This window comes from Carassius gibelio, chromosome B3, assembly GCF_023724105.1.
Source record: "Carassius gibelio isolate Cgi1373 ecotype wild population from Czech Republic chromosome B3, carGib1.2-hapl.c, whole genome shotgun sequence".
Lineage (NCBI taxonomy): Eukaryota > Metazoa > Chordata > Actinopteri > Cypriniformes > Cyprinidae > Carassius > Carassius gibelio.
Genome location: NC_068398.1, coordinates 39,960,575 through 39,976,758, shown reverse-complemented (window position 1 = coordinate 39,976,758; position 16,184 = coordinate 39,960,575). Strand labels below are relative to the sequence as shown.

General features: G+C 35.1%; 1 protein-coding gene across 4 annotated transcripts in view; it reads right to left on the bottom strand.

Moving 5' to 3' along the window:
- LOC127953363 (zinc finger protein 271-like) overlaps positions 1-16,184 on the bottom strand; it is a 280,227-nt gene that overhangs the window by 48,432 nt on the left and 215,611 nt on the right. The window contains exon 1 of one of the 4 annotated variants that reach the window (XM_052552588.1): positions 1,908-2,379. The exons of the other annotated variants lie outside the window; for them this stretch is intronic. Coding sequence (XP_052408548.1) covers positions 1,908-2,169 — 262 coding nt within the window. The 5' untranslated portion in view covers positions 2,170-2,379. Of the gene's footprint in view, positions 1-1,907; positions 2,380-16,184 lie in introns of those variants that run through there. 4 annotated transcript variants of the gene reach the window in all.

The window sequence follows — 16,184 nt, the reverse complement described above, 5'->3', positions numbered from 1 at the left end:
ATAATTGGAGTGGCATTTAATAGACAGAGCCGTAGATCGTTGACAAGCTACGCAATATCGCGTTCAATATCGAAGGTGATTCATCTGCGATATAGATATATCGCCCAAGCCTATTTGAAACTTTAATATTAATTTATGCAATTGCAATGTCTTAATTTTAGGAAAGTTAGTACATGGTCATAGCAATAAATGCAATGGCACTAATAATTGGCATAATTTCTTTGGGTGTTTCGGTTTTCGGCCTTGGTTTTCTCTTTTTCGGTTTCGGCCAAGAATTTTCATTTCGGTGCATCCCTACTTTATTTGACTTCTTTTGGACTATAGAGTCTGGGAACATGACGTCCGCAACGCAATGCATTCTGGGACGGACGCTGCTGTATGTATTGTATTGGATTGATAATAGACTGTTTTGTTTGCTCTCTACAGCTAAAAAATAAGTTACAATGGTAAAAGCTTGTTGTGTAATTAACTGCCATACTCGTACTCATGACCGGTATGGAAAAATAATTTGAATGGATTGCAATTTTTCAGCTTTCCCACTGGAAAACCGCACCTTGATCTCAGGTCTCCGAGTTAACAAAGCGGCGTCACATGGCTTGGTTAGCAGCAGTAAGAAGGAAAAGAAGGTTTGTCCCTTTGGTCTGATATATACACGTATGTATTTTGGATGTGATTATTCGATTTGACAGACTTACATTAAATGTTACCTATGCATGAACCACATCTCCTGCATTATCAGTGTTATGCATATTGCATACCACTTGTTACAGTAATAAACGGCAAAATTGATCAATTCTGTATCTCTTTATTTGTGCATCATAACACACTGAGGTTAATTTGTACAGTTTACAAGAACGCATATTAAAAAGTAAAGGGGCAGTGTTACTCGCTCGTTGACGCGGAAAATTTGTAGGTTCTGCACCCATCCATTTGTAAATTGCAGGTGAGACTCGAGAGATTTATCATTTTTAAACTGATCACAGGTGTACGCTCTGACACTACAAACAAGGTAAGAAAACACATTGGGGAAGGTTACTTACGGCAGCTCTTTACATCATCCGGTTACTTACGGCAGCGTACATCATCCGACCACTCTTTTTCTAAATACCGCATCTTTGCCTCCTTGTTGAGTTTTTCTTTATATGTAATCTTACACTTGATCTGTATGTCATGTCACTTTCACTTTTACTGATAAGTGTGTCCCCAAAAATGGCCGCGACTACCCATAATGCAATGCGCAGTGATGTAGTTTCCCAAGCTCTATTGAACAAAAACTACTCCAATTCTAATGCTTGGAAGAGCCAGGATAATTATTTATATAAGTCAGATTGGATTAATCTGAAATAAATCAGTCATATACACCTAAAGAGTTCTTGAGAGTGAGTAAAACATGGCCTCATTTTCATTTTGGGTGAACTAACCCTTTAATATCTTTCTTGCGGTGAACACAAAAGAAAAAAGATATTTTGAAGAATGTGGGTAACCAAACAGTAGCTGGTGCACATTTGATAGTAGAAAAAATACTGTTCAACTGTCTGGTAATACACATTATTCAAAATAACATTTATCATGAGATCAGAATATTATTATGTTTTGTGAACAAATGTTCTGTATGTGTATCGTGGCCTTATTTCAGTGACTTAATTTCACTAACCACAAATAAACGTTTATTTTTTTTCAAAAACACAAACATGTAACAGGCAACATCCATACTGCACAGCATATTATTGTTGCACAGATTGTGCCGATTACAGTGTTATCAGACTTAAGTTGCTTAAACCCACACACACGCGGGCGCGTCTACACAGAAATTCTCCAGGGCAAAAAAAAAAAAAAAGAAGAAGCTTTTTTTAAGCCTAATATTACCACAAACAGTCATTAAATGTGAATGAAGAATTAACACCAACCTCCTTGTTCCTCTTGTTTTATTTTCAAAGTTTCTGGTTCCTCGTGTTTTATTTCTGGTTCCTCGTGTTTTATTGTCCAGGTTTCTGGTTCCTCGTGTTTTATTTCTGTTTGATCGTGTTTTATTCTCCAAGTTTCTGTTTCCTCGTGTTTTATTCTCCAGGTTTCTGGTTCCTCGTGTTTTATTTCTGTTTCCTCTTGTTTTATTGTGCTGGTTTCTGGTTCACTTGTGTTCTCTTCTCTCTCCTCTTTCACAAACTCCATCTTCACAGCAGCAGATCTCAGTTCAGATGATAAACTCCTCCAGATATTCCTGCTCGCTTCAAAACTCAGTCACAAATATGAGGATGAGAATATTACAGGTATTTACTGAACTGATTCAAAAACTGTATTTTTCTCTTAGAAACTTGTCTAACCGTTTGCATTAAGGCAGCACACCGACATAACAACAACAGAGAGCGTGGTGAAACTGAACTTCTTCCTCTGAGGTTTAATTGTGTTTGTCAAACAAACGAATGTGTTTAGCGCCTCCCGCTGGACTGGAGCGAAGCGACGAAAGGAAGAAAGACCAGAAAGTTGCCAAGAAGTTTTTATTATTATTATTATTATTATTATGCAATAGAAAAACATCAAATACAATTACAAAGATAAAGTAAGAAAAAAAGACAATGAGGGTCACAAACAATATCCCAAAAGCAAGCTATGTTAGCTTACAAAACTTATAGGCTACCATGAAGAGTCTTACATGCAAGAATTATTCGAGTTTCTTAAAGAGTTTACAAACAGATCAAAATCTTTCCTGAAAATAAAAAAGTAGGGATTTTTCTTTGAAAATGTACACTTATGAACGTAAAATTTAGCAAGATAAAACAATAAATTAATAATAAATTTACAGTGAGAATGGTCTAAATTCAAAGAATAACCAAAAAACACAATTTTAGGGGTTAAACAAAAGTTTGAATATAAATATTTTTTAACAAAATTGGAAAATTAAACCAGAAGACTTTACAGGAAGTACAGTCCCAAAACAAATGGTTGATCATTTCTTCATACTGAAGACAAAAGGAGCAATTGGGTGAAATACTATTGTTAAATAAGTTTATAATTTATTGGATAACAATTATGGATAATTCTAATAGAGACTTCAACAACTGTATTAGGTAAGAGGAATTTTTGTCGAAGAAGCCAAAAATCCTCCCATTTTATATCACTAAATATATTATTCCAAAAACCTCACACAAGCAGGTAAAGAAATCTGAGATCTATTAATAATTGAACGAATGTCTTTGTTTGACATGGTATTGAAAAGACTTTGGTCAACAAATAAGTTAGTGTTGTCAAAAAGAGGAGAGTCTAATGAGCCTTTTAGGGCCAGATTTTATTCATGGTATAATACAATCAGGAATTGCACCAAACACAATGGCATATTCTCTTGGGGGGACTGGAAAAGATAATTCTTGCATAAATGTTCATAAGTAAACAGAACACCACGATCATCTAAAAGTTGGCTGACTAAAACTTTATTTTTATCAAACCAATTGTGGAAAAAAAAGAGATTTATTTTTATATCTAATATTTGTATTATTCCAAATAAAGTAGCTATGTGGAGAAAAATTAAAATTATATATAAGTGACCAACTTATTAAAGCCTATTTATGAAAACAAGATAAAGATAAAGGTATTTTAGAGATGTCAAAGTTGCAGCGCAATAGAAAATGTAAACCTCCAGCAGAATTAAATATATGATTTGGAATAAAATTCCAACAGGAAGTGGGGGTTGTTTGAAAATGTTTTTATCCACTAAAATTTAAATGAATTATTAAGGGTAGAAAAATCCACTAACTCAAACCCCCCAATAGTCCGATCAGCTAACATAACACTTTTTTAATTAAGTGAGTTTTAAAATTCCAAACAAAGTCGACTATAATTTTGTCCAGCATTCTACAGATTTCCACAGAAACATCCAGTACCATTGCAGGATAGATAACCCGAGATAACCCATCTGCCTTAGAAAGTACCTGTTATTGACAGATCACGCTGTGAATTTAATTTGCGACAGATAGAGAGAATAAGAGGTTCAAAATTAAGCTTTGATCTCTTTTTCTGATCTTTACATATAATTATACCTAGATATTTAACTTCAGATTTGACTGGGATGTCAAAATTTTATCATGTGTGGATTCTTTTATAGATAAATTAATCTAATATTATATTTTAGCAGCTCCCAATCAGAACCAAAATTTTCTTCAGCTTGAGCTTTGTTAAGAAAAAAAGTAATCCTAGATATGACAGACCGACAAATTTCCGCATCTTCTAATAAAGTAGAGTTAAGTTTCCAATATGAATTATACATTCTTGAGTAATTAGAAGGGCTATCGAAAGATAGAATGATAGATTTACGGTCAGACAAAGGAGAAGGCAAGATTTCAACTTTATTGACAAAATTGGATAAAGAGTCCGATATTAACCAAAAATCAATTCTAGATCCAAGTGAACCAGAATTGTTAGACCAAGTAAACTATAAAGCGGATTAAACTTAGGCGGATTAATAGGAGAATGAAATACAGGCTTTATTTTAGAGACATGAAAGACGGGATGAATTCTCCTGTACGCTGGAGGAAGTTTGAGGCGGACTGCCACCGGACTAATGATCTTGGTGACAGTGAACGGGCCAATAAATTTGGGAGCCAACTTATTAGAGATGGAACGGAGAGGAATGTTCTTAGTAGAAAGCCACACTTTTTAACCCACGACTTATACGGGAGGCCTAGACCGGTGGTGATTGGCTTTAGCCTTGGTGCGCGCCCCCACTTGGAATAGAGTCTTGCGGTCTCTAGTCCAAGTGCGGTGACACCTCTGGACGAATGCGTGAACGGAGGGGACCGCGACTTCGGATTCCAGACTGGGAAAAATAGGTGGCTGGTAACCTACACTACACTCAAACGTTGATAAAATCTAGTGCGATGTGGGACCAGCATCGATGGTGCTCAGGACTTATTAATCATTCGTCAGCATCCTCAGTCATCTCTCCTTACCGTTTATATGACAAGTAAAATCTTACTGTACTGTAACAGGCTACTGCTAGCAAGCGGCTAACCATGTCCCTTTAATGGCTTTCGTTATTTTATTTGAATGCATTATTTGTTTTCTGTTCCTTTTTGAATAGACACCAACTCATCCAAGCAACATCACATCCCCTGCACAGCCTGGAATATAACATTTATTTCCATGATTATCCACGCTTGTTTCTTCACAATACCTGCAGAACTTCTGATGATTCGGCTGACATAAGCAAATGTTGGGGGTGTAACTATTAGTGATCCAGACTGTAACGTCACAGTCGGTGTCTGATTCTGATTCAACTATTCTTCAGTGTTCTTTTGCATGCACAAGATTCACACAAGGAGAAAACAATGGTGTTTGAGCCTCATATAATGTCACTTCCATGTACAGAACTGTTATTATTCATCTATGTGAAGGTAAATACAGTTTTTCATTCTATGTCACCTTTAAACAAGTACTACAACACTTATTTACATGCAATCACTCTCTCAATAATGCATTCAAACAAATGTAATACAGCGCTACTTCATCTGTATCTGATTTTGAATGAGCAGAAATCTGTAAGAAATGCATTGATCCGTAGGTAAAATAACTGATGAAAACGTACTGTTATTTTCATCTCAAACAAAATTTGCACCCCAAAAAGCAGCAATTATACATTTCAATACTGACAAACACGTTATTGGATTGTCATGTGGTAGAAAAAAAGGTTGCACACTAGAGTTTGAAACTCTCCTCTTATTTTATTTTTTAATATATGTTATGAGCAGAACTGTGCTATTTCAAACATACTGAAATACTTCAGACATGGAGCGGTGTTTCTGATATCAGTGAGCGTGGAGTGGAGCAGGAGCAGGATAGACGTTAGAAATGTGTTCGGTTGTGGTCGAGAAAAATTAACTAAAAAAACTGTTGTTAAAAATATGTAATATTCACAGATGAAAGTTTATTACTTATGAATTTCTGTGTGTTTCTTAGAACGAATTCAAGGAGGATAAATGTTAAACCAATGAGCATGTGCTTATATTTTCTCTAAGGTACACAGAATTACACCATATTTTAGATTTGACACATTTACTAGCTGTGCAATATTATTTATATAATAAGAATATTATTCTAAATAAATTGTGGCATCAGAGCATTAAAAGTGGTAGTTTATTTTAGTGAGCTGCTTATATTTTAATTTTTTGGGAAAAAGATATTTGTCTGTACACTGATTAAGAAATTGTTGTGTGTTTTATGAATTATTTCCTTTATTTTAGTCAAACGTGAGGCACTGTATAATTTCGCTCCCATTATTTTGGCCTAATTAAAACAAGAAACGATTAAATTAAACCTGCACGATTTAACTAAATCCTTGAATCTCTAAAGAATGGACCGATTAATAAAACGTCCTCACATTTAAACTCAAGTTCTCTTATTATAATCAACAAAATGCACAACATTTTAAAAAAGCTTCATTAATTGACAACTTCAGTGATTTTAAAGGGAGCCTTCTTTAATTGCTTTCATATAATTCAAGTAAAAAAAATAATAATTCAGCTGCTTTTAAATGCGGGTTTGTATCATATTCCTTGCTGTGTGCCCGATGCTGAGTGCGACGCACAGCAATTATTCTTATTTGTTTACTTATTTATTATTATTATTTATTAATGTTGGATAATTGCATATAAAATATTATTTACTTTGTAATGCATGTGCAAAATGTGAATAATTATTCATATTCAAATTATTAATGCACATGCATGACAGGGAGGCGCCCTCTCGATCACTTGAAATTTTTCCTGATAATTCAATGAAAATTGGGGTGTCTCACATACACATGAGAAATATATCTACAGAAAGCTTGAAATGTCTTATTAACGAATCAATTCAAAACGAAAGCATAATGTAATCTGTGAAGGTTGCATTTCTCTCTAAAGACGCGTCCATGTGGAGAGAGACAGCACTGGGAATTTCATCTTGAAGCCGACAAGAAAACATTTGTTTATTAATAAATAATTGAAAGGTCTCCTTTTTCACAATTATTAAGCTACTTCTGCCTGTGCTTTGCGGCAAACTTAATGCATGTGCTTGAGCGCAGAATATATTGAAACACATTATGAATTGTAGATGGAAATTTAATATAAACCTGCGATTAGTTGAATAATGACAAATGAACAACTAGTAACTAGAAAAAAATTTTGTGGGGCCTGACCTATTAAATACCCTCAAGACATCTCTGTTCAATTTTTTTAAAAGCATTTTATACGCATTTGCATAAATTCCTCTTTAAGAATGGTCTGGAACGAAGAAATGTCTTAACACTTTGTCTTTGTCTAAACGAAAATTGGAATAAAATTTATATTTTTATAGAAAGGCAAACCCCTCTCTGCATATATATCATTACTTCTGGTTTGTGCATTGTAAGTACAAATAGTAATAACAAATATAGCTGCAAGCAGCAATTTCACGGCCAAGCACTCCACCGGCAAATTGAGGAGCTAAGCATGGCATGGAGCATCATACCAAATGCATTAATAAGCGATAACTGCAATTTTAGGATTATTGTAATTGATCAATCAGCGTCGCACACCTGTAGGTTATAGATAGATGCTTAGTCAAAAAGACTGATATAGTCCTGATGAAGATCAAACAATCGAAACGTTGCCATTAAAGTATTTTTTGTTTTGCAAGTTGATAGTGTGCGGGATTTTCTTGTTTTTCTCAGGATTATTATGTTGGCTTGGCAACAAGCCAACATACTGTTATGCTATTTAAACTTCTTCTTTTTATTATTATTATTTTTCTGAGACTAAACGCTACTCCTCCTAGGGCTTTAAAGCTACAAGCCCCAAACTCGGCAGATACCTGCAGCATATGGGGCTGCTTTATGCTATATCTTTTCAGACTGATCAGACTTAAAGTTTTTGTTTTATTAATTTTTAAATATCAATTCCCATAGACTTCCATTGTCTGAGAAAAATCGCGCCCCTACTGGTTGCAATACCCGGAGTTTTGTTTACTTTCACTTTTACATTGGTTAAAAATACAAGTAAATAATACAATTTCCTTCAAACTGACAAGTTAAACCAACATATCTGATTATTACAGGGGTCAGGGCTCATTAATAATTTATTTCTGGACAGAGAGCAGTCAGAAAGACGAGATAAGAGCAGGCATTGTGTCCACGGAGCTCACAACGAGCAAATGTATTCTTCTTTAAGACCTTTTAAAAACAAAATTGCATGCAATCTACCCGTTAGAACACACCAAGAGCTAAATTCAGATGTTTCCGAACTGTTTAAAGTAATAACATGATATATTCGCGGCAGCCAACTGTTCGCGAGTTCGCGATGTATTTCTCTTAACACTCTTAAGTCCACATCTCTTAAGTCCACATTTACAGCCTTCACATGAAAACACTGCAGCGAAACGGCACAAAACAATTAGAAGAATATACTATACACATGAAAATGAGTGTTTATATGTGCTTGTGAGATTTCTCTGTCTGTCTGAGCGTTGCTCAGCGTTGCATGACATGGTAAAGCAGGGAGCTACACTGCGACAAAAATGGTCGCATTTGCATCACTGATTATTTTTGTACCTACTTGTGTGTTATGCTATGATTTAATATGAGTATTTATTAAAACAGAAATGTACGTTTTATCATGTGCTCCGAGCATTCAACACATCAAGTTGGCTTCAGCCCCTCGCTGCGGGAAAGCTGAACTGAGCAGCTGGTGACTCGCGTGTGCAGAGGACAGCAACACTGAACCGATCTCTCGTTCAGGACGTTCACGTTCTCCTGTACCTGAACGAACAAATACAAATCGCAGTTTATATAAACAGAAAAAAAGAGCGAAAAGCGAAAGAGCTCAATTCAGCAGCGCGGTGTTCTGGTGTTCAGGGAGCAAGCAGAGACGCGTCTCAAAGTCTTCTTGCTTTTCTACCGACAACAAATACATACAAAATATGTCGAAATACCCGTGTTGGAAAGTGTGTTCGAAAAAGTATGTGGTTATGTCTTAAGTGAAAGTAAAGAGTTGCAAAAAAATCGGATGTGTATCATTATAATGGATGCGTTTGTCTCTTAAGGTGACCGCGCCTAATTTACTAGCTCTGCTGTCAGAGTCTTTAATGTATGAAAATTAAAGTAAATCAATCACTGCTCTTGACTGAATTACCTTGTAGTACAAGAATTTATCCAAAGTCAATCCAAAAATCAGATAGAATTGTTTTACTAGTGGGTGCAGGCCACTAGTTCATTTATGTAAGTGAGAATGGCAAAATAGTGATCTGTGAAATATTATACCCAAAAATTCTTCATACTGTAGGCTACCAGTGAAATTGATTTAAAAAATGATTATTAGGGACCTGCCCATGTTTTGCTTAAGTGTTTCTTTCTTTAATTGTTAATGCAACCTTTTCACACCACAGACTGAACCAAATTAAGCATTGCTTGCTTGGTAATTGTTCAACAAAGTATTGATAGTTGTGTAAATATTGTCATACTGACAGCTGTCTGAAGTTTTGGTTGATTCCATTACATATCTTTTTATCAAAGTTATCTGAAATTATCAAGATGAATTTGTTCTGAGTTATTGTCATATTTTATTACCAGTTTCTAAACTACAACAAATAAACTGTGATAATGTGAGAAATGTTGAAGGTGTCTGAATACATTTTGGTTTGATTGTGTATTTTATTTTACAGTGAAGACTATGCAGTGCTCTTTTTAATTAAAAAAAAACAAACTTAAAAAAATGGAAATATTATGTAAATAGCACAAATAAATAAATAGAATGAACATACAGTACAAATTAAACAATTTTAAACAGGGCCCACTGTACAACCTGCACCGGGGCCCTTCTAACCCCAGCTATAAGACAGAGCAATGCACTGTGTGTACTTTAAGTAATAGAACAAGGCATGTGGTTTAAAAGATGACAAGTAAAACAAAAAGCACATCTGTATGCAATACAGTTTCATTATTGTTCATTATTATCCAGTAATTACTATAAATAATTTGGGCGACCAAATTATGTTTTGTGCCAGTAACTGAAAAAGTTAGTAGAACAAGTGCCACTAGTGGAAAAATTTAGTGTAGTTCCCTGTGGTAAAGTCATTTATATATTTTTTAAGAGCTTCTTAAAATAAAATATTACTCCGAATTGCACACAATCCACCCTTTAGAACACAACAAGAGCAAAATACAGGGTTTTTTTGAGCCGTGTATGTGTGCAAAATGCAATATTTGACATTGCGAAGGGAAAAAAAGTCACATGACAGCTGCGTTTCGGGGCGAGATCGGACAAATAAATACACATTTCATTCACACTGACAAGCTAAACCAACATATGTTATTATTATCGGGTCAGATCTCATTAATAAATTATGTCTCTGGCCAAAGAACCGACAGAAAGACGAGAGAGAAATGAGCGCTGCATATCAGCCAGCCCAGTTAAATCACTACGAGCTCAGAATAAAATCATTTTTATATTTTTTAAGAGCTTTCAAAAATAAGAAATATCACAGCGAGTGCACACAATCCACCCATTAGAACACAATAAGAGCAGAATTATGGTGTTTTTGAGCTGTGTATGTGTGCAAAATGAAATATCAGCGCGATACAGCTTATGAATACTGGAAGGAAAAAAAGTCACGACAGCCTTTTAAATTAAAACAGTGCAGCGAATCAACACAAAACAATTATAAGAATATATTATAGAGATCAAAATGAGTAATTGTGTGATCTTTTTGTCTTAGGTGAAAATAACATCCATCTCTCCAGTTTCAGAGGACAGTGATTCTGGCTTTTCGTCGGTAGATCGGACAAATCAAGTACACGATTATTTCAAAATTCATAATAGCTTGGCGAATATAAACGAAAACAGCCACATGAACATAAACTGTTGAGAAATAAATCGATTATTGAATATGATGGATTGAATATTAAAAGAGACAGCATTTACCAGCTGTTTTCAGTATGTTGTTCACACGATGGCGCCACAGGATAAATACAAAACACTTCAAGATATATTCAGAGACAAAGCAGTTGGAGCAGTATCATGATCAACTTGCAATTTATTTCTCAACAGTTTATGTTCAATAGCCAATTCTGTCGAAGCTATTGTCATAGCCTAGGCTTTTTATTAGAACAGAAGACAGCAAGGGTCCATAGAAAATTGCTTGGTGAATAGAAACGAAAACAGCCATGTGAACATAAACCTTTGATATATAAATCGGAAGTTGATCATGATACCGGATTTGAATATTAAAGTAACTTTATTTATCAGCGGAGCACAGGATTTTGCCTTAGTTTCACTTTTAAATCGGTTAAAAATACAAGTGAATACATAAATTGCCTCTTTTCAAGTAAATTATGAGTCCTTCTTTGAGTACAGTAATGTGTGATAACTTGAGAAATATGTTGTCAGTACTATTAAAATAAGATCAAATTGAATGGTATTTAGGAGATTATAGTTTTTGCATTATTACTATATTGGGCCTTATTGAAGTTTATTAAAAAAATTATGAATATTTATAATTTTTTTATTAGGGAAAAATATGCATGACTTATTTCGCATCCAGCTAGAAAACTCTGTCGTAGCTGTTATCATAGCCTAGGCTTTTTATTAGAAAAGAAAACAGCAAGGGACCATGGAAAATAACTGTTAGAGGTGTATTTTTTATTATTATTTATTTTATTTTTTTGTAGCTGGGCAGCTCAAGTATGTTGGGCGCACAAGTACTGTGGCTCTTTTGCCCCATGGCCAAGCCAACATCAAAGTTAGTTCACTAACTTTTAATTCTAGTTGTAATTGAAATGGCTAAAAAAACATAAATACAATCTCTAAAAGCATGATTACTTGGCTTATCAAGTTTGACCAATAGGTGTCACTGTTATCAAATCAATTTTGTGTACTCTGTGTGACTTGTCAATGACACACACAAAGTTTGGTGTCAATATGCCAAAGCATTGCAGAGATACAGCCTCAAGTGTCATTTTGGCATCATGCCTCAAATTCGTGGCTGTGGCATGCGAAAACCGTTTTGTCTATCGACACAAAATCCATAAATTTTGTCAGAACTGTCTGAAGATCATCTGACTAAATTTTGGTGAAAATCAGACCAACGGTTGATGAGGAGTTAAAAAAAGTAGATTTTCAATATAAATCAAAATGGCGGACAGGAAGTTCCAGCTTACTCTGGCATATTTGGTATCTTTGTTGTCGGCATAAGCCATGGAATATTTTGAGACCAGTTTTATTGCAATAGGATAATGCAATAAAAGGTTTTATAAGTGTGTATATATAAGTGCATTTTTATAAGTGTAAAAATTAATAGTTAATGATTGGTTTATTACTCTTGACCAATAGGTGGCGCTGTTACAAAATTGATGTGGCATGGTCAGTGTGAGATGACAATGACACATACAAAGTTCGGTGCAAATATGTCAAAGCTTTGCTGAGATACAGCCTCAAATGCATTTTGGCATCCTTCAAGCAAATTCGTTGATGCGCTAAATGAGAACCGTGCCGTGTATCGACACAAAATCCATAACTTTTTGCCAGTGGGGTCTGAAGATGATCCGCGTAAAATTTGGTGAAAATCTGACTAACGGTCTAGGAGGAGTTTGAAAAAGTACATTTTCAACAAATCAAAATGGCGGACAGGAAGTATGGCCAATTTTGGCATAATTGGTATTGATGTTCTCTGTATGGCCCAAAGAATATAGGGAGACCATTTTGATTTCAATAGTCTAATTCAAAGGTTTCATTATAACTTCTTGAGTACCTTCAGGGCATGGAGCTGAAGATTTTTGTAATTATTTTCGTAACGGAACGATAATGCGTTAAAAAAATAAAGCATTTTAAAACATAATTCAAAATTGCCGACACAGGAAAATTGGATACAATTCGACTCGACATGACTCTTTGAATTTAAAGAGACCAGTTGTGTGATTTATGGCCAAACCATTAAAAAATATGCATTTTTCATATCTCCTGACCACTAGGGGGTGCTCCGTCAAAACATTGCAGGTAGTCTCAGGTCATGGTTATTAGGACACACACCAAGTTTGGTCTCAATATGCCAAACTGTTGCCAAGATATAGACTCACGTGCATTTTTGCGTGCTTTTCGTCAAATGTGTTCACGTGTCATTCGAGAACGGTTGGACGAATCAACTTGAATTCAGCATTGTCTGAAGATGATCTGAGCAAATTTTTGTGAAAATAGCACTAACCGTCTAGTACGAGTTTGTAAAAGTAGATTTTTCATACAATTGAAAATAGCAAAAAAAAACTAAGCCCATTCCGAGTTCATTCGACTTGGCATGAACCAATGAATTTTCATTTTCTGGCTTACGGTTCAAAAGTTATTAGCATAGAAACATTGAAACTTTGGACAAGTGGTGGCGCTAGAGAGTTGGAGTTAGAGACTTCAAATTTGCTATGGTTAATGTTGGGACTGTCCTCTATCAGTGTACCAAATCTCACAACTTTCCTGCAAGCGGTTTTATGTGCTGCCATAGACTTGCAGAGGAAGAAACGGAGAAATTTACATTTCATTTACATTTATTCATTAAGCTGACCGTTCTATCCAAAGTGACTTACAATTGCTATATATGTCAGAGGTCACATTCCTCTGAGCAGCTAGAGGTTAAGTGTCTTGCTCATGGACACATTGGTGTGTGGTCAGTGAATGGCTGCTGTTTTCCAATGAATATGTGCACGAGGCACCAGCACGATCAAACAGCTGAACTACTAAATTTTTGGTCACACAGTAAAGACATAATAAAAACTGCAAAGTGTTTTTAATCCTTGTATGTGTATATATATATATATGTATATGTATATGTATATGTATATGTGTGTGTGTGTGTGTGTGTGTATATATATATATATATATATATATATATATATATATATATATATATATATATATATATATATATATATACAGTATTGTTCAAAATAATAGCAGTACAATGTGACTAACCAGAATAATCAAGGTTTTTCGTATTTTTTTTATTGCTACGTGGCAAACAAGTTACCAGTAGGTTCAGTAGATTCTCAGAAAACAAATGAGACCCAGCATTCATGATATGCATGCTCTTAAGGCTGTGCAATTGGGCAATTAGTTGAATTAGTTGAAAGGGATGTGTTCAAAAAAATAGCAGTGTGGCATTCAATCACTGAGGTCATCAATTTTGTGAAGAAACAGGTGTGAATCAGGTGGCCCCTATTTAAGGATGAAGCCAACACTTGTTGAACATGCATTTGAAAGCTGAGGAAAATGGGTCGTTCAAGACATTGTTCAGAAGAACAGCGTACTTTGATTAAAAAATTGATTAGAGAGGGGAAAACCTATAAAGAGGTGCAAAAAATGATAGGCTGTTCAGCTAAAATGATCTCCAATGCCTTAAAATGGAGAGCAAAACCAGAGAGATGTGGAAGAAAACGGAAGACAACCATCAAAATGGATAGAAGAATAACCAGAATGGCAAAGGCTCAGCCAATGATCACCTCCAGGATGATCAAAGACAGTCTGGAGTTACCTGTAAGTACTGTGACAGTTAGAAGACGTCTGTGTGAAGCTAATCTATTTTCAAGAATCCCCCGCAAAGTCCCTCTGTTAAAAAAAAGGCATGTGCAGAAGAGGTTACAATTTGCCAAAGAACACATCAACTGGCCTAAAGAGAAATGGAGGAACATTTTGTGGACTGATGAGAGTAAAATTGTTCTTTTTGGGTCCAAGGGCCACAGGCAGTTTGTGAGACAACCCCCAAACTCTGAATTCAAGCCACAGTACACAGTGAAGACAGTGAAGCATGGAGGTGCAAGCATCATGATATGGGCATGTTTCTCCTACTATGGTGTTGGGCCTATTTATCGCATACCAGGGATCATGGATCAGTTTGTATATGTTAAAATACTTGAAGAGGTCATGTTGCCCTATGCTGAAGAGGACATGCCCTTGAAATGGTTGTTTCAACAAGACAATGACCCAAAACACACTAGTAAACGGGCAAAGTCTTGGTTCCAAACCAACAAAATTAATGTTATGGAGTGGCCAGCCCAATCTCCAGACCTTAATCCAATTGAGAACTTGTGGGGTGATATCAAAAATGCTGTTTCTGAAGCAAAACCAAGAAATGTGAATGAATTGTGGAATGTTGTTAAAGAATCATGGAGTGGAATAACAGCTGAGAGGTGCCACAAGTTGGTTGACTCCATGCCACCCAGATGTCAAGCAGTTTTAAAAAACTGTGGTCATACAACTAAATATTAGTTTAGTGATTCACAGGATTGCTAAATCCCAGAAAAAAAAAATGTTTGTACAAAATAGTTTTGAGTTTGTACAGTCAAAGGTAGACACTGCTATTCTTTTGAACACACCCCTTTCAACTAATTGCCCAATTGCACAGCCTTAAGAGCGTGCATATCATGAATGCTGGGTCTTGTTTGTTTTCTGACAATCTACTGAACCTACTGGTAACTTGTTTGCCACGTAGCAATAAAAAATATACTAAAAACCTTGATTATTCTGGTTAGTCACATTGTACTGCTATTATTTTGAACAAGACTATATATATATATATATATATATATATATATATATATATATATATATATATATATATATATATATAGAATATTTTAAGGTCATCTCAATTAAAATATCCCTAATTTTTTCATTATATGTCCTACAATGATCCTAACCAAATCCATAAAATTAATATTGGCCATGCAGAACATCACAGAAACTAACACATGATAATAATACTATTATCTAATACAGACTAATACAGTAAGCTCCAGGTAAATCGTACGCATTTAACATCAGCATGCTTTCATGCTCATCTTTTAAGCTAAATTAATGTGCTGGCTAGATTTACTTATTATAAAATGCAACAAGGATTCATTAAATCATGGCCACGAATAATTAATACATCTAGAATACGAATTCTAAATTCGTGGGAATTAGTTATTAATTCATAGTTAGCAGTTCTCACTTTGGCTTTATATAAACTTTGCTTCGTTTAAACGTAATATAATAAAAGTTAATTTAATATCGGTACTCACAGTCTGATTGTCCATGTCGTCCATCTCAAATGAGTATTGTAGGTGATCCAGTTCGGTAGGAGGCGCTGTCAGAAAAAAACTAGGGGTCCTATAACCGGGGTCCTATAGGCGGGGTCCTAAAACCGCTGCCTCCGATTGTGCAGGA